The 26,250-nt window shown below is 39.0% G+C and overlaps 1 protein-coding gene across 1 annotated transcript in view; it reads left to right on the top strand.

Moving 5' to 3' along the window:
• Nucleotides 1-26,250, top strand: part of RELN (reelin) — a 444,588-nt gene that overhangs the window by 63,944 nt on the left and 354,394 nt on the right. The window contains exon 2 of the mRNA XM_010946673.3: nt 7,479-7,589. Coding sequence (XP_010944975.2) covers nt 7,479-7,589 — 111 coding nt within the window. The remainder of the gene's footprint in view (nt 1-7,478; nt 7,590-26,250) is intronic.

Here is a 26,250-nt window from a genome sequence, read left to right as displayed (position 1 = left end):
CTAGTAGCTTTTGTGTGGACCTTTTAGGGTTTTCTATATATAGTAACATGTCATCGGCATATAATGACACTTTTACCTCTTCTTTTCCAATTTGGATCCCTTTTATTTCTTTCTCTTGCCTGACTGCTGTGGCTAGGACTTCCAGGACTATGTTGAATAGGAGTGGTGATAGTGGGCATCCTTGTCTTGTCCCAGATTTTAGTGGGAAGCTTTTGAGTTTTTCACCATTGAGTACTATGCTGGCTGTAGGTTTGTCATATATAGCTTTTATTATGTTGAGATATGTTCCCTCTATACCCACTTTGGTGAGAGTTTTTATCATAAATGGGTGTTGAATTTTATCAAATGCTTTTTCTGCATCGATTGAGATGATCATGTGGTTTTTGTCCTTTCTCTTGTTGATGTGATGTATTACACTGATTGATTTGCGTATGTTGAACCAGCCTTGTGTCCCTGGGATGAACCCCACTTGGTCATGATGTATAATCTTTTTTATGTGTTGTTGGATTCTATTTGCTAAAATTTTGGTGAGGATTTTGGCGTCTATGTTCATCAGTGATGTTGGCCTATCATTCTCTTTTTTTGTAGTGTCTTTGCCTGGTTTTGGTATCAGGGTGATGGTGGCTTCATAGAATGAGTTTGGGAGTAATCCCTCCTTTTCAATCGTCTGGAAGAGTTTGAGAAGGACTGGTATGAGTTCTTCTTTGTATGTTTGGTAGAATTCCCCGGTGAAGCCGTCCGGTCCTGGACTTTTATTTGTAGGAAGGTTTTTAATTGCTATTTCTATTTCCTTTCTAGTGATCGGATTGTTCAAGTGTTCAGATTCTTCTTGATTCAGTTTTGGTGGACAGTATGTTTCCAGAAACTTGTCCATCTCCTCTAGGTTATCCAGTTTGGTTCCATATAAGATTATATAGTTCTTAACGTCTGAATGTATTACATATTTTCCAGTGCATTTTATTGTTTGGTTATTTGCTCATCCTAAGTGCTTCTATAAAAGTGTATTTATACTAAACTTCTTTCTTTGCCTCAATTTTTTTATATGAAATTTTCCTGAAACAAAAAAGACCACCACAACAAACATCTGTACACCCACCACCTTGATCCAGCAATTATTCACATTTTATGATAAATTTAAAGTGAATTGACACTTGTTAAATATTATTTGTTACCCATACTTAGAGCATTTGGCTGATAATCTTGAGAAAAAAAAATGAAGGGTTTGCTTATCAACGAGGCTAATAAGTTGTCAGTTAGATAGAGGTATTCCCAGCACTCGTTTATCTTAAAGGTAGTTCAAATATAAACATTTCATGTAAAACTCTTCCTCTGTGCTAATATACCCAAATTTATATCTTTTAACTACAATGTCCACTTACGAAAAGGTAGTTTCATATATAAATATTTTAAAGGGAACATTTTTAAATGACATTAGCTTTGGAACATTTAAAATTGTGCACTTGAGACAATACGATTCTGAATCAGAGTATCATAAACTTACAAAAATGTCTGTAATTGAAATTAGGACTGTGTATGTTCTTCAAATTAGCATATCTGTATCTACACACACACAGTTCTATTATTCTTGTATAGTTTATTTATTTAAAATAGCAGACAACAGATATCTGTCTTTAATCAGCTTCATCAAAGAGCCAAATATGATAGCCATGAAAATTGTCTTCCTTCTAGTTCATGTGCATATTAAAATGATTTTACATTCAGAAATATGAGCTTCAATTTTTTTTCTGTCACGAGCCATATTAGTTCTGTGTATATAGTGAACTTTTCCTTTAATTTATCGTACATCACTCTTCCGCTTTCAAGAAGTTTAGTCCAGCTGTCTGGTTGGCAGTGGTGTGTGGATGCAAGTGATGAGCTAAGAGTAGAGAAGCTAAAATAGTGCTTGAAGGGTGAGTCCCAGTGGAATTAAATGGAAGAAAGTCAAGACACACGGCACATAGTACGAGTAAAAGCCAGTGCATGTTGGGGGTCATATGTTAGAAAGGCATCAGGAAAGTATCAGAAGGTAACATGAGGGAAGAGTCCCAAGTGAAAACCGAATTCTGCAGGGACTAGGGATGCAGAATTACACAGGTAAGGACAGCTTTGGAGCACCACACTGAGCAACCTTGATGTTGGGAACAATTATTTGTGTGAGTCTGAGTGTGTGTTTAGGAAACCCTGACAGACTAACCAGAAGCTGCAGGTAGAGAAAAGATGAAACAGAAAGAGAGGGGCAGAGAGAAGTGTGTCTCTGACATAGTTTCAATGTCAAAATGCCTTAGGGTAAAGTTCTTGGCATCTCATTCAGATGGACTCACTCTGAGTGCTCTAGACAATAAAAACATAGGCTGCAGACATTCTGAAGCTTCCTACAAACTAGCAGGGGATCCAAATTGTGTCTGATGTTTTTAAATACAGAAGTTAGACCCATGGTCTTCTTGAGTAAAAGGAAACCTGTTGACCAGAAAGACGTGTCTTAAATCCCAAGAGTCTGAGCAACATTTCCTCTTTCTTAAAAACAGAGACCAGTTACTGACCGGTTCACATATGAATTGTGCATTACATCTGTTTAGAGGGAAAGGAATGCTTGGTCCACAGTGTCAAGGATGGAGCATTTTTCCAAAGGCAAATATCTTTTTTTTCTCTAAAAAGTACTTTAAATTCCCAACTCTAACAAGCAGAAAAGTAGATGATAATTCATTTCTAATAGGGAACTTTCTTTAGATGATTTGTGTTAAATGTGCAGTATATATGCCTAAGTTGGTTTGCCATTTTAACAAATGCTTTTGGCTGGTCTCTTAGTCAATTTCTGTCTGCAGTGATCTGTCTTGCACTCTGGAAAACAGTTTGAATAGCCAGCCTTTCTCTGTCTTCTTCTTCTTTCCCATGTGGCTTCTCCAAGTGGGATTCATCTGACTTACTAAAGCCGGGGATTCACAACATACTTTTCCTCTAGAAACAAGTTGAAGAGAAGACAACCTTGTTCCATTTTTATATGAATGAGTTACTCATTTATAAATATTTAACAAATATTTATTGAATACCCCAACGTGTCAGTAATTGTTTCAGGTACTTGAAATATAACACTGAATAAAACACTCAAGATGCCTGCCATGTTGGAGTTCACATTCTACGGAATGAAACTGATAATAAACATAATCAATGGAAAATATTTAAAGTAAATATATCAGTATAATGTGTCAGAAGGTGATATATAAAAAGGGGGAGGAAAGATAGAGCCAAGTATGGGCCATTGGGAACGTGGGTACTGCAGGGGCCCGAGGAATGGGGGCTGTTTGTGATTTTTAATAGTGTGGTTAAGGCAGGCCTCGCTGAGAGGGTGACATTTGAGCTGACTTGAAAGAGGTGAAGGAATTGGTCCTTCAGGTGTCTGGAGAAAGAGAGTCCAGGACAGAGAGGAAAGAGCTAGTCAAAGACGTGGCATGTCTGAGTAACAGCAAGGAAGCTAGAGTGCCTGGAGTAGAGTGAGCCAGGAGGCAAGCAGGAGGCAATGAGAACAGAGGGGGAAGGGAGGCAGATCCCCTAGGACCTTGTAGGCCACTGTGAAGACTTGGACTTAGAGCATCGGAGAGTTGTAAGCAGTGGAGTGACATAATTGGATGTCTTAGAAGAATTCCTCTGATACTGAGAATAGACTGCTGACAGAGAAGGATAGAACCGGGAAGACCAGATGGATGTCAAATGCCACAATCCATGGGAGAGACGGTGCTAACTCAGAACAGCGTGCTAAGTGGGCAGATTCTGGCTACAATCTGAAGGCAGAGCCAACAGGATTTACAGCTGATGGACTGCATTCAGGGTATGGGAGAAGGTGATTCAAAATTGACTTAGAGGTTTTTAGCCTGAGCAGCAGGAATGGTGGTACCACCATCAGAAGAGTCGGTTTAGGGGATAGGTGGGTGTTCAGTTTTGGTCATGTTGAAGTTGAGATATATTGTGGACATCCAAGTGGGGCTGCTGAGCCGCAGAGCAGCTCGATCTTTATCTGGAGTATACAGACGGAGGTCTAGACTGGAGATGGAAATTTGAGAGCAGTCAGCTTATGATGATACTTAAAGCCAAGAGTCTCTAAGAGAACTAAGTATTTTTCTTATGAATTCCTTTTCTTTTTCTAAGTCACTTAATGTTTAGAAACGATTTTTCACATATTTAAGCCCACCTGCCCATGAGGTTGCCAAATAATGGGTATCCACATCACTACGAGGACTAGAACAAAGCAGAGAGAAAAACTTGCTCAGTCTGACATAGCAAGTTAATAGTATTGGGAATAAAGTCCAGTTCTCTTATTCCTGGGCTGTTTTCCCTAGACCTTGCTGCTTCAGCACCTAGGAATCTATGTAAAGAAGAGAACTGATCTGAAGTAGGCTCACCTTGTGGTGTGTGGAAGGGTTAAGATCAGAATTTGCTTCATCTTCTGGGTCTGGAGAGGCAGTGGGTGGTGGGTGAGAGCGGAGGTCTGGCAAGAGTTAGCAGTCTGGATGGATGTTTTAGGGGCGCAGCAAGGTCCTTGGTCATGCTCAGTACCCAAATGAGTCACAGGCCACCTGGACAGCTTCTTAGATGCACACCTCTAGGGGACTGAAACGTCCCTAGGTATGTACAAGCCATCAATCAATAAATTGAATTTATCGATTGTCATGTTAGACATGGCAGGGCTTTTGTTTTGCTGGAAGGGACGTAGCTTGTTTGAGGCCACAGCTGAGTAGCTGGGAGCAGTAGAGGAAAGACTGAGAGCTGCCATATATGATTTTTTTCCCTTTCTCAGCCACTTCACCGACAGTGTTTAGCTGCAGTTTTAAGTTAACGTTGAACAGATACTTGAAGACTATCTTTTGGAAAGAAGGACAAATGAGTAACAAGCTGGGGAAACTCATGCATTTATCTTGGGCCCACTTGAGATCACAGCTCAGACTTGGACTGTGGTTGGAAATGAAGTAGTGAGTGGGATGGGTAAGTGGAGAATCCTAGCAGGCAGCAGGACTCGGACACGGGCAGTCCAGGGATTGGACACACCCAGGCGTCTGGAGAGGCAGATGCCAGGGATCTGTATAGAACTCCAGTTCTCAGGATGGGGAGAACAAAGCAGGGCTCCAGGTCTGGAAAAGGGCAGGGAAAGAAAACTAACTTTTATTAATTAGTTACTATATGCATGATGGTGTGTTAAGGATCTAGATACATTTATAGATAATAGATAATGCATCTTCATTTCTTACAGTAAACCCCATAGTATTATCATTCCCTTTTATAAATGAAGAGTCTCAGACTCACCCCAAGATCACACATTGAGCAGAGGTAGAGAGAGGTGAGACTCAATTTCAGGTCTGCCTCAATCCCAAATCCATAAGCCCTTACATTTTTTAGAATCTTGGAAATAGGAACCAGAGCAGAAGCATGAAGGAGTGGAGGGGGTCCACAGGGGCTGCGTTTCTGCGTTAACACAGGACTGCTGCTGTCTTGCTGGACCAGAGTGGAGTGGATTGATGGGAAGTAGGTAAAAGCGAGGTCCCCGGGGTGACCCTGGTGAGACCCTGCAGGATGAGTATGGTTTGCTGTGAAGAATGACCTGAGACACAGCATAGAGTCCAGTGGTCAGAAGAGGCACGTTAATAGGAAGTAACTTAATTCAAACCTCACTGGATGGGATGCAGGGGCAGTTTTAGCACTTTTTACTTTAGTCAGGATTAACTCACTGAACTGAAGGATGGAGGCATCAACAGAGCCAGTTGTGGGAACCTGGGGTAAGCAAAATGGGGGGCCGACGATTAGGGTGTGATTCTACAGATGAGGAAATTTATACCCCGAGAGGTGAAGTGGTTTTGCTGAGGAGCAAGTAGCAGCAGATGAGTGCCCAGTAGCCAGATCTCGTTCCTTCCTTGCCTAGGGCTTCATGCACCACGCAAGAGCGGTCACCTCCTGGCTGCTTCTGGCCTTCTTGCTCGCTAGTAATAGTGACACTGATTCCTGTAGCTTTCATTTTGCTTTTCAAATGCTCCTAATGCATGTGAATAATGTGGGAAAGAGGTTATCAAACACAAGTTTGGCCACGGCCACTTTGCCACTCGGGTATTTGGCGGGTAGGGGTGGAGTAGGGTGTGGGGGCAGAGAGAAAATGAAAGAGAAGCCAGATAAACAGCATAAAACATTTTTCGATGGTATCCAGCAGTCCTGGGCAAGGTTTTTAATCGTTCTCTGTCGCAGATTCCTCATTTGTATCCTGGGAGTAATAATAGTACGCCCTTTATAGAGATGTTTTGAAAATGAAATGAGATAAAACATGTAAACTACTTAGCTCAGTGCCCTGCTGAGTGGTTTTCATGTGGTTTACATGCCAGCACTCAAAATACTAACTATTACCTTATTAAAGGAAGTGGAGATGGTTGGATCCAGCATCCAATGCCATTTTGGGGGTAGCGTGATGTCAGGCTGTTCTGTTGATATATGTATCTTATTTATGCTTCATAATATGGATGTTTTAAACCATTCCGCTCTACTCGCTGGATTTCCCAGAGTTTAATCTGAACATTCGCATCAGAGTTAATGTGACTCCGGTCATTCTCCGTACTGCCACCAAGCACAATGACGGCCCTGTACTGTGCTCTACCAAAATAATATTACCTTCTCCCGGCTGCTTCCTACGAATGACTTCATCTTAATACAGTAAAGGCAGTACAGGAGAAAATATTATTATGTCGAGAAGGAAATGATGATCAATTTTTAGGGTGGTGAGCAAGATAAAATTTTAAGAAGCCAAACCTGAGTAGCATACAGATGCATTTAATTTGGCCCTTTTCTCCCTGGGAGCATCCTGATTTTCTGGTTATGAAACCATTTGGACTTCTCTTGTAGAATTCGTTCTAAGACTTAAAGCATGCGGTGGTCTTCTTGTTCTCAAAAGTCCTGACTGTCTTCATGCAAATTAGTCTGCTTTTGTTGAAAAACTTCAGGGGACTCATCTATGAAGCACAGACTAACAATAAGAAATGCAGTGCGTCTTACTAGTCTGCTTTCAGCCGATGGAAGATTGTTTCCCACAGTATGGAATATTAAAAAAAAAAAAAAAAAAGAATGTTGTATCACAATGCTAACACTCCAGCAATGCCTTTCACTGCCTTCAGGGGTGATGGTGGAGCTGGGGAAACCAGCTCTTCAGCACTACATTATTTTCTGATGATTTTGCACACAGCTAGTAGGGAAAGTGTAAATGAATGCAGGAAGGTGGGACTGATGTACTAAATTTAGGACAAGAATTACAGACATCAGAGTTCTGAGCTTTTTTCCCCTTTTTTGCTCCTCTGTAATTTCTGATAATAAAGAAAATACTAAGTATGGATAGTATAAAAATAATTTGTTAATAACGAGTAGAGGCTGTTTTGACAACGTCACACACTTCAGAAATGTATCTCATTATCCTGACTGTATTAATTGAGGTTTCTTTTTTCCCCTCTGTATTTCAGTGACAATTTCAACAAGCACCTTCTTTGACGGCTTGCTGGTGACCGGACTGTACACATCTACCAGTGTCCAGGCATCACAGAGCATTGGAGGGTCCAGTGCTTTTGGATTTGGTAAGCTCTCCTGACATAAGAAACCCATGATTGTCTATATTTTAACAGTCAGAGGTCTCATTTTAAAATATCTGTATTAAAAGTATTTGCCATTTATTATTTCAGGGAAAATAATCTGCAGTGATTTTTGTGTTTCTGCTTGAAGTTAGGTGAATTGAAATAAGTCATGTAAATATGCAACCAAGCGTGAGGTTGGTGGGCCGATCTCTCTGTCCCTCTCTCCATTTACTGCTGCTATTACACTTGGTCCTGGGGGGTTTGAGTAGATTTCTGAGTTCTGTCATTTAGGTTGCTGGATAGGAATTCACTCTGATGCCCATGTTTTCATAAACAGTTCTTAAAATCCTGGAGTAGGTGAAAAGTGTCATATTAAGTTTGGCAAGTAAGCATTGCACAAAGAGGAAGACAGCAGTAATTATTGAAATGATAAAATTCTGTGCATATACAAGAAATAATGTGATTTAATATTTAAAATGCTTATACAGAGTCTTTGTCCTTAAACCAGAGACCTGGAAGCTTACTTAGGTGGAGAGGCGGAAGGCTGCATGGTGGTCACTGATCCCAGAGGATTCTCGATTTGGAAATGTGTAGCTTACCTATAATTTGATAAACATGCCAAGCTGGAATTAAGTAGACCCTTTATAGCATCAACAATATAAATTTAACATGTCAATGTATATAAGACATGAAATTGCTGATCCTACTTTAAGATTAGAAAACTGCACGGGACTTCCTCCATTGACGTGAGAAAGACAGAATTGTGTTACCCAAGACAGCCATGTGTTCAACGTTTTATTTTTTCTGGGGGTATTTATTAAATAAACACATTTTACCTACTTTTGATATATGAAAGGGTCCCAGCCGTAGCTCTGCCCAGGCGACTCACTGCTTGATGTCAGGACAGTAACGTTGAGGCTGTGACGTCACCCTGCTGCCCAAGATGAGGTTCACAACCTCAGGGCTTAAAGGAACCTGAAGTTATTTAATCATCCTGTCAAATTATTTGACATTGAGAATTTGGTCTATTTTAAAAAGATCCCAGATAAGCTTTTATAATCTTTTAGTAACTACTTCTAAGCTCTAACCTTCAAGAAAAAAATCCCTTTTAAGTCTGAAACTTCCACTCTCTAGCCCCACCCTTTCTGTGTCCTGCAGAAGTGAAAAGTCAGCTTACAATCTTATATAACATCTATGTACATAAATATATGACATACTACCTGTTATTGTTGCCACAGGATTCACAAGTAGGATTACCAGATTTAACAAACATTTACAAGACATCCGGTTAAATACAGATTTTAGATAACCCTTTTTTTAGAATAAGGATGCAATATTTGGGATAAGGTGTCCTGGGTTCTACCTTTGCCTAGTTAAATCAAAACCTCTGGGAGCAGAGTGTGGCACTGGCTCCCGGTGATTCTGATGTTCACCCAGGCTTGGCACCGCTGTACTGGATCAGTCCAGGCCCCAGCAGCTTCAGTGTCCCCAGGAACTTGTAACTACGGAGTTCCTGCCCTTACTCTAGACTTGGTGAATCAGATACTCTGGGGGTGAGACGCAGTGATAACTTTTTAATAAGCACTCCAGGTGATTCTGATACACACTAAAGTTTGAGGACCAGTTGTCTACGTTAATTAAATGGGAGAGACCGTTATTTAAATGACCATATAAATATGTAATAGCAAGTCTTGCTTAGGGTCTAGGCAGGAAAAATACTGAGTGCCAGGAAAGGGTATGACAGAGAAATGAGATCTAGTCTCGGGCAAAATGGCATGTAGTTCGGAAAGGCTTTCCAGGGAAAGTGGTATTGAGCCATGATATGAAGGAGGAGTAGGAATTAGCTAAAGGTCTGTGGACAGTGGGGCACAGCATACCAGAAGGAGAGAACAGTAGATGCAAAGGCCTCAAGGGTGGGAAGAGGCTGTGTTCTAGGAATGGAAAGAACACCTTGGAGTGGCTGACCTGGAACCAGGAGGGAAAGAGATAAGGCTGGACAGGAGATCAGAGCCAGACCATTCAGGATCTGGAGCAAGGGTGCCTTTTCGGGTTTCAGGCTGAGTGGCTGCAACGGTCCTTCATTTTGAGGAGATCCCTCTGGGGTCAGCGTGGAGAGCCAACTGTAGGGTGCAGGGGTGGATGCAGAAAGACTGTTCTGTGGGGAAAAAGGGATGGAAAGAGTCCAGGTGCAGGCTGGCGTCGGCCACGCCTGGAGGAGAAGGAAGCAGTATGTGGAGGGGTGAGAGTTTGGGCCGTGCAGTCGGCAGACCTGCCTGCAGATCCTGACCCCGACCTTCATTAGTCATGTGCCCCAGCCACGTTTCTTAACTTCTCTCAGCCTAACTTCCTCATCTAGGAAATGCTGATGACAATGGCACCTGCTTCATCAGCTGCTGAGCAGTCGCCAGGATTAGAGGTGATTTATGTAACACCCTTACCACACAGAAAACACGCAGTCAGACTGAGTGTCCCAGAATTACACCTTTTGATACCAGAAGCAACTGCTTTTCTCAGTCCAGGATTTGATTATACTTCCTTTGGTGGGGTGGTGGAGGCAGGGTGGTGGGAAGTGCACGAAACAGTTCTCAAGTGGAATTAATCTGGGGTTTATAGATTCAGATGATTTGAAAGGACTTGGCTGAATAAAGTAACCCTCATTTGTCAAGATGGAGGCTTTAAATGAGAAAAAATCCTTAAATATTATTCATACGTATATTGTAAACATATTTTGAAAGAACATACAAAATGCGTGTATTGTGTTGCCTCAGATTTTAGCTCATAAGCCAAACAAAAAACTGAGAATGAAATTGTTAGAAATGATTTAAAACACCCAGGTTTTAAGACATTTTCTGTGGTGGCTGAAAGCTGTAAAAAGGCAGTTTCACTTGAATTAGAATGTATTTTGAGCAGCTTAAATTGCACATAGTCTTTCCGTGACCGTCGACCCTATGATGTAGAGTCTGAAGAGGCTCTGAACATGAAGCCCATTAAAGGTAGTTTGACTCCGTAATCAAATGCTCAGACCTCCCCCTGGTCACTTGGTGTTTTTATAGGGCATGATTTTTATGTGGATGGATAAGTTAAGTGAGATTTTTTTTTTCAAGTTCCAATAATATCCAAATAATTTTATGTGTATTTATGTAATGGTGGTAAATTACCTTCAAAACAAAATTTAAAAATATACCTGAATATTGTTAAACAGAGTTAGTCTTCATAAATAGTAGAATTGAAAGCAGGAGATAAAATGTGTTTTTAGATAAATGGTCACTTTTGGAAACAAAAGTGCATTAATTTTTTCATATCTGATTTAAGTTTAATATAGTCTTTACAATTTCAATAAAGTGAAAAAGATGTAATTTGAGTAGGATACAGGTGAGAAAGTGGAGGTAAAATGTAACAGAATTGCTGCGTTTTGGTAATTTAGTAGTTACAGTAGGACCAGGCTGAACTAATGCGGCCTTCTTTGATCCAGAACAAAAGAATTACTGAATGAGTAGTCTGTCATCAGCTCTGACTCAGTTGATGGAATGTGAAGCAAACATGGCTTATTTGGCATTTTTCTCAGTATGTCCTGGATTAGTGTGTAACGTGTTTAACCAGCTGTGATAAATAAGGCAAAATAAAACATATAGCTGGAGTCTAAAAAGGTACTTCTGAAAGTTTTTTCCACTTTTAGTTAATTTTAATTGTAGTGTTTACACTGAAGTTATAACCACTCTCCTTTGAATATAAAATGGGTGTATGACCAGCCAAAATAAGGCCATAATCATTCTTAAGATACTGTTGTATAAATGTAATTTCACTAACATAACTGCAGCCTTTTATGCAAAGCCAGAATTCTTTAAAATGCATGCCTCACTGACCAAAAATAGACAAATGCCTAATAGCCAGAAATACATTAAAACAATAGCTATGCAAAAGATGACTGTATGCCAGCAATGCATGATTTGAAATACCTCATTTTGCTTGTCAATATAAGAAAACATGCTGCCCTAGGGAAGTGTGATGTTTAATTATGGATATCTCTTTGTGTATCCCAGAAAAAAAAAATGCTTCCCTCTTGTCTTTGGCACTGAATTCCAGCTCAATCATGTAAATCTTCAAGGCTCATTGTGGTTGCTCAATGTGGAGCTATTTGAATATCCTTTCATACAAAATTGTTCCTTTTCCAGAGGCTGAAATGCATTTTACCCAATATTTAGTATTCTGGTTCTAAAAGCATTTTACTCAATTTTTAGTATTCTGGCTCTCTAAAACCTGAGAATCAGGTTTACAGGTCTGATGGATAGCAGCCACACTTCAGATTGTTAGATGCCTGCATAAATTAAACTTTTGTTAAACCTTGCATAAATTGCTTTGCAATTCCTAGATAATTCTGTTCAGCTAATACATCAGCCATTTTAGCAGTTTTTCACTTAAACTTTTATAATTCCCCATGAGTTTCGTTTCCTTTTTTTTTTCTGTAATAATTAGGCATCGTAGACCCAATCATTTGTTAGGTTACAAAACTCTTAAAATGGCAAAATTCAGTGAAGTCTAAGTTTGGGGAGAAAATGTAGATCCAAGATCTGCTCTTGGATTCAGTCAATCATGTCATGTTTTTAATAGAGATTAAGCAACTAACATAAAAATTTAATATTTTCAGTATGATCTTTAAAAACATAGTATTAGAATTTTTGAACTTAATGATCTGATTTTTTTTCCAGTATGATTTGACACTCTAGATGATAGGGATGTATTTACAAAATAAAGTAAATATTTTAAGAAAGACTTCAGATTTTAGTAAATCTTATATTGGTCACTAGTTAATAAAAATGTGTACTTTACCAATAGATTTAGATTGCATGTTAATCTTGCATTTTGAGAATGTAAGTTTTTGTCTCTACTTTGTTTCATTGTCACCAAGAATGAAAATATAGGGTCTCTTTAAGCTAACTTTTGGTTATCCTTAACGTTAAAACAAAATAGAACTTCTACAACTTTACTAATTATCACCAGGACCCCTGCATCTCTGGACATTAGCTCCAGTTCAATCTTAGGTGTCCTGTCTATGTGACTCCGTGTGACTTTGGTTCACACACATGTGTTATGAATACATGCAAATATTTAGGCCTTAATATCTGTAAAGAAGGAACAGCCACTAGCAACTTCTTTAAATGGGGCCCTGTACAGTAATGGTATTTATTTACCAGATTAAATTAAGTTTAATTATTTAGATGATCTTGTTCAATTTATTTTGTCTGTCTCTTAACGAAGAAATGCTTTGTAACATACTTAATGAATTTTAAACATATTGAAGGATTCGAGGCATGACCCTTTATTGGGTATGGTAAATGATCTATAAATAACAAGAGGACTCTAGGTTAATTAAACAAATTACTCTGGTCAATGATACAAGGAACGTAGCTGACAAGGGATGAAATGGCCATTAATTTTTCCTATTTACAGGGTATTAACCTAAGTTTGTTCTTTATTCATTCCGTTTGGGTACGCCAGCATTACCTTCATTAAGAAATAGTATTGTCTACTTTGCATTTTCTCTGTGACAAAGAACTCAGGGATAATTTCCTGATTCCTAAATCACTAAAAAGAATCACCTACTAGACTAGTGGGCATCATGATATAAAGCTGTTGAATTAATCCATTGACAAATTGCTAGAGCGAATGTTGAGATTTGGGCCAAGTGAAGGAGTGAGTGGTCATGACATGACCCCTGGAGTCGCACAGCTTCAGCTTCCCGGCCCTGCTTCCTGCTAACTTGGGCCACATACTTCCCTGCCCTGCGCTTCAGTGTCTGCATTTGTGAAATGAAGTTGATAACAATGGCGCCTGGTTCACAGAGTTGTTAGATGGGTTAAATGAGATTATCTATTCAAGTGCCTTGTATATATGCTCAAAATAGGTATTTTTGAAACACTCAGAAATAAGTGAGAATTCATTCTCTGAAATAGAAAACAGAATGAAAAGATGGTTCAAGTGGCAGAAGATTTGAAACAGGGAGGTTGACTTTAATTTGGAGGGGAGAAATACACCCGGTTTCTTACCCATAGAACTTAGAGGTAAAATGTACCTTCGGTAGAACCTGGCTCAGCCCCTGCCCCAACGTATAGGTAAGGAAGCAAGGCTTAGGAAGGGGGCAAGTGCTGGCTATTACACGACATAGCATAGGTGTGATGACTAAAACTGGATGTTCTGACATCATACCCAGCCTCAGATATTTTTTTTTTTGAACTATAACTCACATACCATAAATTTACCTTTTGTTTTGTCTTTTGGCAGGGAGGTATTTAGGTTTATTTATTTCTTTATTTTTAGAGGATATACTGGGGATTAAACCCAGAACCTTGTGCATGCTAAGCATGCACTCTACCACTCGAGCTATACCCTCCCCTGCAAATTTACCATTTTAAAGTATACTCTTCAGTGATTTCTAGTATGTTCGCGAGGTTGTGCCACTAAAACCACTAATTCCAGAACATTTCCTCACCTCCAAAAGAAACCCCATCTGCGTTAGCAATCACTCCCCATTCCTTCCTCCCCTCAGTCCCTGACAACCACTAATCTATTTTCTGTCCCTATGGACTTGCCTGTTTTAGATATTTCATGTAAACGGAGTCATACACTGTGTGGCCTTCTGTGTCTGGCTTCCTTTATTTAGTATAATGTTTTCAAGGTTCATCCATGTTGTAGCATGACTCGGGACTTCATTCCTTTTTATGGTTGAATCATATTCTATTGTATGGATTTACTCTATTTTTAAAGTGATAGTCCACATTTGGCAGTTTCCAGATTCTTAAAAGGAGTTAGGGCTGTGCAAATTGGGGGGGAAAAGTTCAAGGGGGATGTGAAGCAGGAGGACCACCGGATTCCTCATCAGCAGCTCTGAAACCGCTGAAGATCCAAATTGGTTAGCCTGTTCAGTGGTTCAGACCTGAAGATGGTTAGAAATCAAGATGAGTGACTCCTTTGCCCTCCTCCCTGCCATCAAGGGAGAGAGGCCACTGTGGCATGTTTTTACCCTTTGGCCTCTGTTTAAACCACGGGATACACAAGCCAAGCTGGGTCCATTAAATGGACTAGTACAGGAATTTGGAATTAAGGCTCATCAGTCCCAGTCGAACTCTTCACGAGCTGAATCAAGGCACATGTAAACGGTCAGGAGCTCTGGGCAGACCTCCACCGTGGCTCAGAGGAAGGTCGTGCAGAAAAAGGAGAGAGAAATAGGATGCTGCCTGAGGTATCAGAGCTCTCTGGGCTCTTATTTTAGGCTTTCTTTCTACCAGGTTCACATATTCTTGGATTCAAAGAAATGATTAAAAATAGTTGGAATATATCAAGCACTTGCTATGTGCCAGGTGTGTTGTGGGTAATAACTCTGGATCATAACAAAAATCCTCATTTTATCAATAAAGAACCTAAGGCACAGAGAGGGTAGGTGACTTGCCTAAGGTCACACATAGGGAGTTGCAAAGCCAGCTCTGTAGCCTCTCATTAGACTCCCCTTTACAGCCCAAGCCAGCTTGAGCTGGTTTCTATTACAACCAAAAGAACCTTGACTAAAAAAAAAGGCCATCTCTGCTGGAGCCCTGCCTGCCCCTAACCCCCATCTCTTCTCAGCCTCCTTCCTTTCCAGTCACTTACTCCCATCATATATACACACGTATACCTGTGCACCAATCAGAGTAACCCAGACACAGTTCCAAAATCCCAGCTGCTTTAAACCTTTAAGGCCTTGCTTACAGTGCTTGGAATTCCTTCTAGCTCTGTCTGCTGGGCAGACATCCTTCTATCTTTTAGGGCCTCTGTCCTGACTTGTCTCCTCTGTTGAGCCTGTGAGCCTCTCCTCTCTGTTCCCCCCTGGTCCCCACCTCCATGGGAATCTCTACTCCTTCCTCCAAGCATCACTCTTTTCTGACCTCCATCATCCATCTCTAACAACCTGTTGCATTTACCTGTTTAAAAACCTTTATACCTCGTTGAGGGCAAGAGATGGTTTAGTCATTTCTCTCCTGGCACATAACAAGTGCTCAATAAATATTTATTGAATGAATAAACCAACAAAAATCTTTGAGGCTTCATAGGGTATTTTACTAGCACTCACATTAGTAATTTCTGAATCTGTATAGGTACAGGTAAGTCTACACATCTGCACAGACATTGAAGACTATAAGAACAAATGTGAATTTTATCATTAGAGATCCTGGGGAAATTAATTATCCCGTCTACCACTTTGGAACTTTCTTTCCAGGAGGTGGCAGGCACCAATGCCTTCAGATAGGAGAGTGGTTGATTAAGTGCCTTCTATAGAATCAAGAGAGCAGAAAGAACTTAAGGAGATTGTTCAGTCCAGCTTTTTATCATAGGGCAGGTCAATGTCTTAATGATACATGACAGTTAAGTTCTTATTTTATCTCTTGGATCTTTCCAAAAATGGTGACTCTATAACTTCTTGGGAACATAGTCTAAGATTATATCAAGTAAAATGATTAAGGATGATTTTCTGGTACATATGTGTAATCCCTTGATATAACTTCAACACTTTATATATATATATTTTTTTACATAACTGAAAATGGAAGGTATTAGTTAAAAAGTTATCAAGTCTTTTGTTTTCATGTAATATTCATCCATTTCATAGCTCCCTAATAACTTACTCGTCTGTTTTCTATGGACACTCCACAGATTGTATATAGAGGAATTCAACTCTGATAAGATATGTGCCCAGAAAGCACTGCAGGTACTTCAAAAATGTATCTCTAACAGAGAGGAGTTCTTCTAGCTCCTTCCTCTTCCTTATTCTGCTCAAATTCATGTGCTCAGGATGAGAGTAAAGCGGCTGTTCATAAATAAGAATGTCAGTAAATTGACATTTTTAGAACAAATTCTCGTAGAAGTTGCCACAATGCTGTATAAGTTATGAATTTTGAAATTATTTTATTATAATTGTGTCTGTTAGTGTTAAAAATTATTGGTGAAGAGACTCTTCTGTCTTGGCAAATGTAACCTTATTTCTGTTATTAAAGAAAATGTTTACCCCAAACGACTGAGCACCAAACAAAAAGGATGGGGCACTAGTCCTTCACATATGCCCAAGTTTGTACGAAGAATTCTGGAAAATAAGTTTCTATAAAGGAGGTCTTATCCTTCACTAGATAAAAGCAGGATTGGAAATACTTTTCTCTCTCTTTCTTAAACAATAATTTCTGAAAGTACTTAGGAATCCTGCGTCTTTGCTGGTAAGAAATACTGTTTTCTGTTAGAGTGAGATTCTTCAGAGTATGTCAGTCTGTCCATTCTAACCAGAGACAAGATCAAGTGTATACTTAAGGGAATAAACTTCAAAACAACTGGTTTAGCGGTTGTCCCGCTTGTAATGTGGTTCCCTCTTCAGGATTTTCAGTGCTTTTTTTGGAATCCAGGCAATGATACATGAGTTTATGTTTCATGTTCATAGTAATTGATTTATAAACACTGTTGGATAAGGTTGTCCTCATCTTTCCTGGGAGTTAAATTTAAGAGCAACTTAAAATAATTTTATAATGTTGTTACTTCCTAGAAATAATTCTGGTAATTACCTTTGAAGTATTAAAAAAAAAAAAGAGTGAATGTAGATTCCTGGCATTGCCTAGAAAATAGTTCTGGATACAACATATGAATTTGAAAACAGATGTGGGAGTCCAATAAAGGCACTTGACCCGGTGCCAGTTCTGTTCTCGCTCTTGTCTTCTGTTCTGAGGTTTGTATTCAGCCCTCTGATGCTGAGTTCTGCATGTAGCCGAATAGACGTATAGGCTGCTCTCTGAAGCCAGCGCACAGTTAAATTATTGTTTTCGAGACTCCGAATGTCTGGATGGAAAGATACTTGCTAGTGTGGGAGTTGCCATTTTGGAAAGCACAATAGCAAAAATTGTGAATATTTTGGTAAAAGTTCAGACTGAGCTCCCCTCCTGCTTTTCTTCCTACATGTTTTAGTACATCAGAACCATGTTGTTGTTATTATCTGGTTAATTATGTTATTTCTGGTTCTTTTTCAGAAAGTTCCTCTCCACATGAACTCTAGTAAATAGCAAGTTAAAAGTAAAATAAATGGAGCTGTCAGAGATCATGCTCTGGAAAGATGTTTTGTTTATCTTTAGTTGTTTTCTTTTTAAATAATTGTTTGCTTTATGAGAAGATTTTTTTTCAACCTGACTATTAACCTAAATGATCCAATAGCATTTCTAACAATAATAATAAAAATGGAGAGAAATCTGTTGCCAATAAAAGAATTTATTTGGAATTCGGCTTTCTCTTCCTAGAGAAAGTGACGAATAACCAGCTCTAGAATAATTATGAGGCTGATGAAGTTTATCCCTTGCCTTCTCCTCCCTTTTCTCTCTTTCTTGCTGCTATTCCATTTCAACACAAAGAGATAGTATCAGTCATATCTTAGAATGAATTTTAAATTGCTGTGTTAATAGCAGGTTTTCCCACACCACTTCTTGGAAACGTCAGTGTGTTATGGTATGTTAATAGGTCTTACTTGGAAAAAGAGTATTGCAGTATAAAAAGCTTGGGATATGCTTGTTACAGAAAGCTAAACAGCACTTCTTAGAATCTTTAATGTGCCTTTTGTTTGTTTTTCTTTTTGAAATATAATTCACATAACATAAAACTTACCACTTAGAAGTATATGATTCAGTGATTCAGGTGTATTCACTGTGTTCTGTAACTGTCACCACTAATTTAAAAACATTGCCATCACCCTAAAAAGAACCCTGTTCTCAAGTCCCCCCTCCTCCCATCCCCTGGAAATCACTAATCTAATTCCTGTCTCTGTAGATTTGCCTGTTCTGCACATTTTATATGAATGAAATCATATAATATGTGGCCTTTTGTGACTAGCTTCTTTTACCTAAGATATTTTCAAGTTCATCCATATTGAAGCATGTTGGGTGGAGCGAGAACATACACAGACTGTGAAGAAGTCTGAGTGCAGAATTCTAGATATTTATGATTTTTGCTTTGCACTCTTTTACTTACCTTTTCCACCATAATTTGAAAGCAGGATTTCTTTAGCTTCTTTTTATCAAGTCTGTCCAAAGCATTCAAGTGAGTTTGTATATACACAGCAAATCTCTCTGTTGAGGGTACTCATTTTTTATCAGGTTGTGTAGTATTTTGTGAACCTATGTTAGGATAATAACAGGTTCAAATGGAATAAACAGATTTGGGGGCACACATTAGAGAAGCACTCATGTAAGAGTACCCCAGAAAAGCACACTGGTGGAAGCACAAAAATCAAATACAGAAGCAGTGGTACCTACTCCCCCATGTGCAAGCCTGATGTGACCAAATGAACTGGTGGAAGAAATACTGTTGCAGTTGTATTTACATGGTTTTATATTATGTGCAGGTACTCATCTAATGAACTCATGCTGTCATAAAAAGTAATTTAATACGGATTTGATGGAAGTAATCTTAATCTACTTTTAACATTTTATTATGAAAATTTTCAAACATACATCAAAGTTGAAAGGGGGAGATGGATAAATTAGGAGTTTGGGATTAGCAGATACACACTACTATATATAAAATAGATAAACAACAAGACCCTACTGTATAGCATAGGAAACTATGCTATTCAATATCCTGTAGTAAACCACATGGAAAAGAATATGAAAGATATATATATATATGATTTATATATATATAAAACAGAATCACTTTGCTGTACACTAGAAACTGACACAACATTGTAAATCAGCTACCCTTCAATAGGGAAAAAAAAGGTTGAAAGAATTTTACAGTGAGTACCCATCATCTAGGTAAAATTTGTATACAATAAAATACATGAATCTTAAGGGTACATGAGATGAGATTTGATCAATGAACACATCTGTGTAACCCCAACCCTTATCAAAATATAGAAGATTATCTTAATCCCAGAACGTTCCCTCATGCCTTTCCTCTGTTAACTCTTACTCCCATTTCCCAGAGGCAACCACCATTTTGATTTTATCCCACCATAGCGTCGTTTTACCTAATCTCAAACTGTATAAATGCAGTCATTCAGTATGTATTCTGTGTAAGGCTTCTTTCCCTAGACAGAATATTTGTGAGAATTTTTCATGTTGTGCCATCAGTAAGCTTGTCCTTTTTATTGCTGAGTAGTATTTCTTTGTTTTTCCATTCCCTTATTTTTGGACACCTGGGTTGTTTCTGGTTCTTAGTTATTGTGCCTACTGCTGCATGTGACATACCTGTGCAAGTCTTTTTGTGACGCTATGCGTTCATTTTTATTGGGTAAATACCTAGAGGTGTGTGGGTCTTGTTTTATAAGAAGCTGCTGACCTCTTCCAGAGTGGTTGCACCTTTCTTACACTCTCACCAAATTAGTAGTAGAGTTGCAATTGCTCTGCGTCTTCACCTACATTTAGCATTGTCAGTTTTTAGTTTTAGTCATTTTTGTGGGTGTGTGGTGGTGTCTCACTGTCGTTTTAATTTGTGTTTCCTGACTGCCGATGTTGAGCATTTTATCATGTGCTCATTGGCCACTTTTGTCAAATTCAAATCTCATGCTCAATTAAAAAACTTGAGTTGTCTTTTATTATTGAGTTATAGGAGTTTTAATGTATCCTGGGTACCAGTCCTTTATCAGAGGTATATTTTGTGAATGTATTTTCCCATTCGTGGCTTGCTTGTTGTTTTCTCAGTGGCACCCTATGATGTATAGAAGTTTTAAATTTTAATGAACTCTAATTTGTCAATTTTTTCCTTTATGGTTATTGCTTTCTGTGTCCCATCTAGAAAGCTATTGCCTACCTTAATGCAAATCTAACTTTTTCAAATGTGGGCTCCAGGCGATGGAGCCTAAAAAGTAGCTGTTTTTCAATCATCATGACCTTCGGGTGAGTAGAAAGCAGATACCAGAATTCATATAGAATCTGTATCAAAGTTTCTCTTTGAGCATCGCCTGCTTGTATTTTGAAAAATCAGGACTTTTCCATTAATGTGGCATCATTTTTATACTTAAACGTTTTCCATTCACATGTGTAAGCTTTTGATTTTAATGTGCCACTTTATAAACAACTGAAATTGCTTCAGACTACCGGATTACACTGTGATAAGCCAAACGGGCTTCAGGACTCTGCCTTCACACCAGAGACACATGCCAGAAACCAAACAGATGGTAAACTAGGCAGAAATGACCCTCGGCATTCTCATTAGAGCAGTTGGGGAAATTTTAATGGGCCCCTGTTTGCCTGGTTCTGTATCTAATACCCTTTGAACTGCCACTTTTTTTTCTTGTTACAAGTCAACAACCACCATGTATATTTTAATAGGGATTATCAAACACAGTTTGCCCAGAAGATGTACAGCCCTCTAATGCTAATTAGCCAAGTTTAAATAATCACTGAGTTCTGAGATAATTGGAAAGAAATACTGTTTTTCTTGCCAGTGCATAATTACTAATTAACAGGAAGATAAAATATCTGTGTAGTAGTCATATCTAGAAGAATCTGTTAACAGTTAATTAACTGATGAGTTGGTGCCAAGTCAATGTTGTTGGTTCAGAAAGTTTGCAGATGAAGTTCTCCTCTAAAATGAATACATAAATATACACACTACATAAAGATTACATGGCTGAGCCAGAACAGAGCATGGGTAGAGTAAAGACCGTGTGACTTTGGCTTAACATTACAGTGCTTAAGGCAGACAGTCATTACATTAAAGAATTAGTGTTTCTTTGGCTCTTAATGTTAAAAACACCAACTGCTGGTTGCCACTCTGCTGTTAACACATAAGATTTGAGGCTTCATTAATTTGCTTTTCTCTTGATCCTAATAATTGCATGGGCTTTCTCAGCCTTAAAAAATCCCCATGAAATTGGGCCACAGCCTCCTCTGTGTTTTTCTGCTTGTTAGAGTTAGGACTTGAGTGTGTGAAATGGGCAGCTGGAGATTCACAGAGAAGAAAGTAAAAACTTGACTCGCAGTTTTCTTTGTTTTTGTTAATGCAGAAGTTACCATTTCGTTATTCTTCAAAAGAATTCGAAAACACAGACATTAAGCCATTTTTTAAAAGTTACCTTTTTTATTAAATAATAGCATGCATTTAAACATATTTTTAAGTATTTCATTTGGACTAATGAGTGAGTGGGTAGAGTCAAGTATTTAATACACACTGCTTAAATTTTAAGTGTTTTAAAATTCCACTTATTTGGGGAGTCTTTTATCACTGGGTGGGGAAAAACTAAAAATTCAGTGATTTCTTATGAATGTGTACATGTTATTAAAACTTTTTTTCCCCAAAATCTTTGCTGCATTGAAGAGTATACAGTAGGTTAAAAAAAAGAACCTTTTAGAATTTAGAATTCTGTAAATAATAAAATGTTAAATTGTTCAGGGGAGAGGGTATAGCTCAGTGCTAGAGTGTGTGCTTAACATGCACGAGGTCCCGAGTTCAGTCCCAAGTACCTTCGTTTAAAACTTTTATTTCTTTATGAAAATTGCCCTGCAAGGGAGGTCAACCATTCAAGGTAGAGGTGAACATGAGGGAACGAGAAGGGTCTCAGCCTGGATGCTCACATTCCTGGGATCTGACTTTATGGGTCCCACTGGAGGGCTATGCATCCTGTAGTGGGATGTCTGGGGGGTCTGGCTTATCTCCAGCTGGGTGCTGGCATCCTTATGTTCCATTCTTACATGGAGTCACCTGTGAGCACTTTCTGCTTTGGGGAGCAGAAACGGAAAACCTCTGTTTCTTTTCTCTCCTCTGCCCATGCACTGGGGCTGTGCAGAGAGATCCTTCTGGCCTCCCTTCAAGCCTCTTTCTACATGATCAGACACAGAAACCTGCCCCAGAGTCTCTCTCTTCTCTTTGGAAATTCCTATATTGGGCTCAGAAGTAAAGACCCTTTTGGCTAAGACATCAGCTTTCCTGCTATGCATCTAACATAGATTAATGAGTGACTGCAGGTATATTCTGAACTATATTATTTCCTGTAGACATACAGGAATTTTCTAAATCAATCCTAGTTTCTCAATAGTAGTGTGAGTCTGTACTAGAAAAGGCAGTTGACAAGACCTAGTGATGTGTTTTTTTTAATTGAGTTATAGTTGATTTACAATATTGTGTTAATTTGTGATTTTCATTTTAAATTAGACACTCATTTATTTGCTAGGGCATGAAAAAAACCAGCAAAATGAATTACAGTCTTGAAGGCATGCACTCTTTTGTTGAACTGAAGTCAATTTTTTAAAAACAGGATGTGTGATTGAACCTAAATTTTTAAAAAATGGTTTCGTCCCAGGAATTAAAAAAAAAAAATCTTGAATCTTACGAATAATGGAAACACTTACTAATACAGTTCTTATGTAGGAAAAAATACTATCTCAGAGATGGTGTGTTATGTTGACATCTCCCGCCCTGCCTGTGCCCCACCCCTTCCACCAGCCGTGAGATTTTGCATGAGCCCAGTTTCTGGGGAAGGGATGGGGATGCTGTGTTAGCAGGGAGGGACAGGAGAGGGACAGCAGGACGGTTAACAACTAGGGGGAGAATCACACAAGCCTTGTGAGAGGCTTGAGGACTTTTATTGGTACCCTTACTTTTCCTTTTATTTGCTTCTCTTTTCTCCCATTTCAAATTTCTGCCCTGTCCCACATCTTTTTAGTTTTCTCTCTCTCTCTTTTTTTTTTTTTTAACTCTTCCTTTTAGTCCCTCTTCATTGCTTTTACTTTCTTTCTCTCCTTCTGCTTGCTGGTGGCTACTTATTTATTTTAAAATATTGTTTATTTATTTTATATATTTGAGGTATAACTGATATAACATCGTATTAGTTTCAGGTATACAGTGTAGTGATTTGATATTTATATATATTGTAAAATGATCATCACGATAAGTTTAGTTAAAATTTGTCACCATACATAGTTACATTTTTTTTCCTTGTGTTGAGCACTTCAACCATTATTCTCTTAGCAACTTTCAAATTGCAGTACAGTATTATTAACTGTAATTACCATGCTATAACTTGCATCTCCATGACTTATTTATTTTATAGCTAGAACTTTGTACCTTTTGACCCCCTTGACTCATTTGCTTACCCCACTACTTCCCTACCTCTGGCAACCACCAATCCATTCTCTGTATCTTTGAGCTTGGTTTTTTTTTTTGTTTGTTTGCTTGTTAGATTCCATATGTAAATGAGATCATACACTTAGCATAATGCCCTCAAGGTCCTTCCATATTGCTGCAAATGCTAAGATTTCATTCTTTATTTATGGCTGAATAATATATATTATATTTTATATATATGGCTGAATCCTCTTTATCCATTCATTTATCAATGGACACTTAGGTTGTTTCCATATCTTGGCTATTGTGAATAATGCTGCAATGAACATAGGGTTGCACGTATCTTTTGAAGTTAATGTTTTCATTTTCTCTGGACAAATACCCAGAAGTGGAATTGCCGGATCATATGGTGGCTCTATTTTTCATTTTTTGAGGAACTTCCACACTGTTTTTCATAGTGGCTGCCCCAATTTACATTCCCACAACAGTGCACAAGGGTTCCCTTTTCTCGACATCCTCACCAGCGCTTGTTATTTCTTGTCTTTTTGATGATAGCCATTCTGACAGGTGAGGTGGGAGCTCATTGTGGCGCTGGTTTGCAGTTCCCTGATGATCAGTGATGTTGAGCATCTTTTCTTGTACCTGTTGGCCATGTGTGTATCTTCTTTGGAAAAATGTCTATTCAGATCCTCTGCCCATTTTTAAATCAGATTGGGTTTGTTTTTTGTTTTTTGTTTTTGCTGTTGAGTTTTGTGAGTTCTTTATGTATTTTTGGTGTTAAATCCTTATTACATATGTGATTTGCAAATACTTTCTCCCAATGAGTAGGTGGCCTTTTCATTCTCTTCCTCTGTGTCTAGGTGGTGGCTCATTTCTTTCCATTTTTGATTCCTTTTTATACTTTCTTTAATCTTTTATTTCTCTTCTTTTCTCCCCGCCCCTGCCTTTCTTCCTTTCTCTTCAGCATATCTTTTCTGTTTGCATACGCTCACTTTCTGCTCTTGTCCCCCCAGCCCTCCCCTCATTGGGTAAGCAGAATTTACTCACCTGTCTTATCCAGAGTCATAGTATTTAGGCTCCTGGCATATTTTTCATAATCAAGCAGAGCATGGCCAATGTTTACAGCAGGTCAGGAGCAGAGCAGACGTATGAAGGCACATCAAGAGGGATACGGAGAAATAAATGGCAGCCGTAGGTGAAAAGCTGGAATTGTGAGACTTGTCAGGTGATCAGTCGTAAGGTGCAAAAAATGTATATTTTAAATTACATTTTAAAATAACAAGTATACTATAAAAGTATATTTTAAATTATTGAATATGGTTTTGTGCTCCTCATTCATAATTTTTCTTTCAAATATTTGAGATATGTTATGAATTCCAAAGTACAAAATTTCACAAATGTATTGGTCCTGTATAATTCTTAAAGACTTCAAAACAAACCTGAGAAGAGTTGGTTGTGATCTTATAAAGAGTTACCCCAATTCCCTAATACATGTCCATAAAATGAATAGATCTTCACATGGCTGTGGTGAAAATTAGGTGTCATTATAGAGAAAAACTACCCAGCATATAACACGTGCTCTCAGTGATTGGCTTCTCATCTCTGCTTTCACCCTTTAAATTTGCTAATGAGTTTCTAGATGCTGTCATATATGCCTGTAAAACTTTAGTGTCTTAAAATTAGAGAATTTGTTTCCTCACTTGTGTATCCGCCCATCTTGGTTGTTTCTGGTCAGTATGGAGGGTTTGCTCCACATAGTCGTTCAGACCTGGCTCTGTTATCTTCATAAGGCTTCCACAGTTACCTTGGGCATCAGTCTCCCTCTCATAGAAGAGAGAACGCAGAATAAAGAAGGTACAACTACTTAACCGTCTTGGTCCAGAAATGACACAGCACCTCTACACACATTCCCTGAGTGAAAACTGGTCCTGCGGCTTCACCGGATGCAGTGGAGTTGGGAGAGGGCATGATAGAAAATGTAGTTCTAGGTGGGCAGCTGCTTCTCAGCAACAGTTCTGTTCCATGTCAGGGGAACATGACTTCCAGGGGGCAGTGAGCTGCCTCTCTCCCTGGCCCCAGCACACTGTATTCTTCTCTCCTCTCATTCACTCTGGGTTGAAGCTAAGGAGTGGAGTGTGCTGGTGTGAGTGTCCAGGGTGCAGATGACATGATGCACAGTGGGTATGAACTGATTAGGAAAGGAATGCAGGCCTGGAGGGCCCTAAACATGGGGATTAGCAAGAGAAGTAAAGGAATCAGAGGGCTCACTGAGGTTGTAAAGGCAGTAGATATTTACTGAATAAATGACTAATGAATAAACAGTGAGGCAGGGGTAGGACGTAGGAAGAAGAGGAAGAAGAGGGGCATCTGCATAGAGTTGGGCTGTGAGGAACTAGTTCTTTACAAGTAGAACAATTCCAGGTGATGAAAAGGGCCTTTGAAATATTGCTGAAGGGAGTGGAGGAGAGGGTGGCTGGCGCTGGGTTTGTTGTAGAGCTGGGAGGAAAGGCTGTAAGAGAAGCCCCTGATGTAAGCATCGAACTCACTCACACTGATGGCAGGGGTTGTGCCAGAGAGAAGGCTACTGAGCCTGATGCGGAATCAT

The sequence above is a fragment of the Camelus bactrianus genome, chromosome 7 (genome assembly GCF_048773025.1).
Source record: "Camelus bactrianus isolate YW-2024 breed Bactrian camel chromosome 7, ASM4877302v1, whole genome shotgun sequence".
Lineage (NCBI taxonomy): Eukaryota > Metazoa > Chordata > Mammalia > Artiodactyla > Camelidae > Camelus > Camelus bactrianus.
Note: the sequence above shows the minus strand (reverse complement) of the source record. Positions and strands in the feature narration are given on the sequence as shown.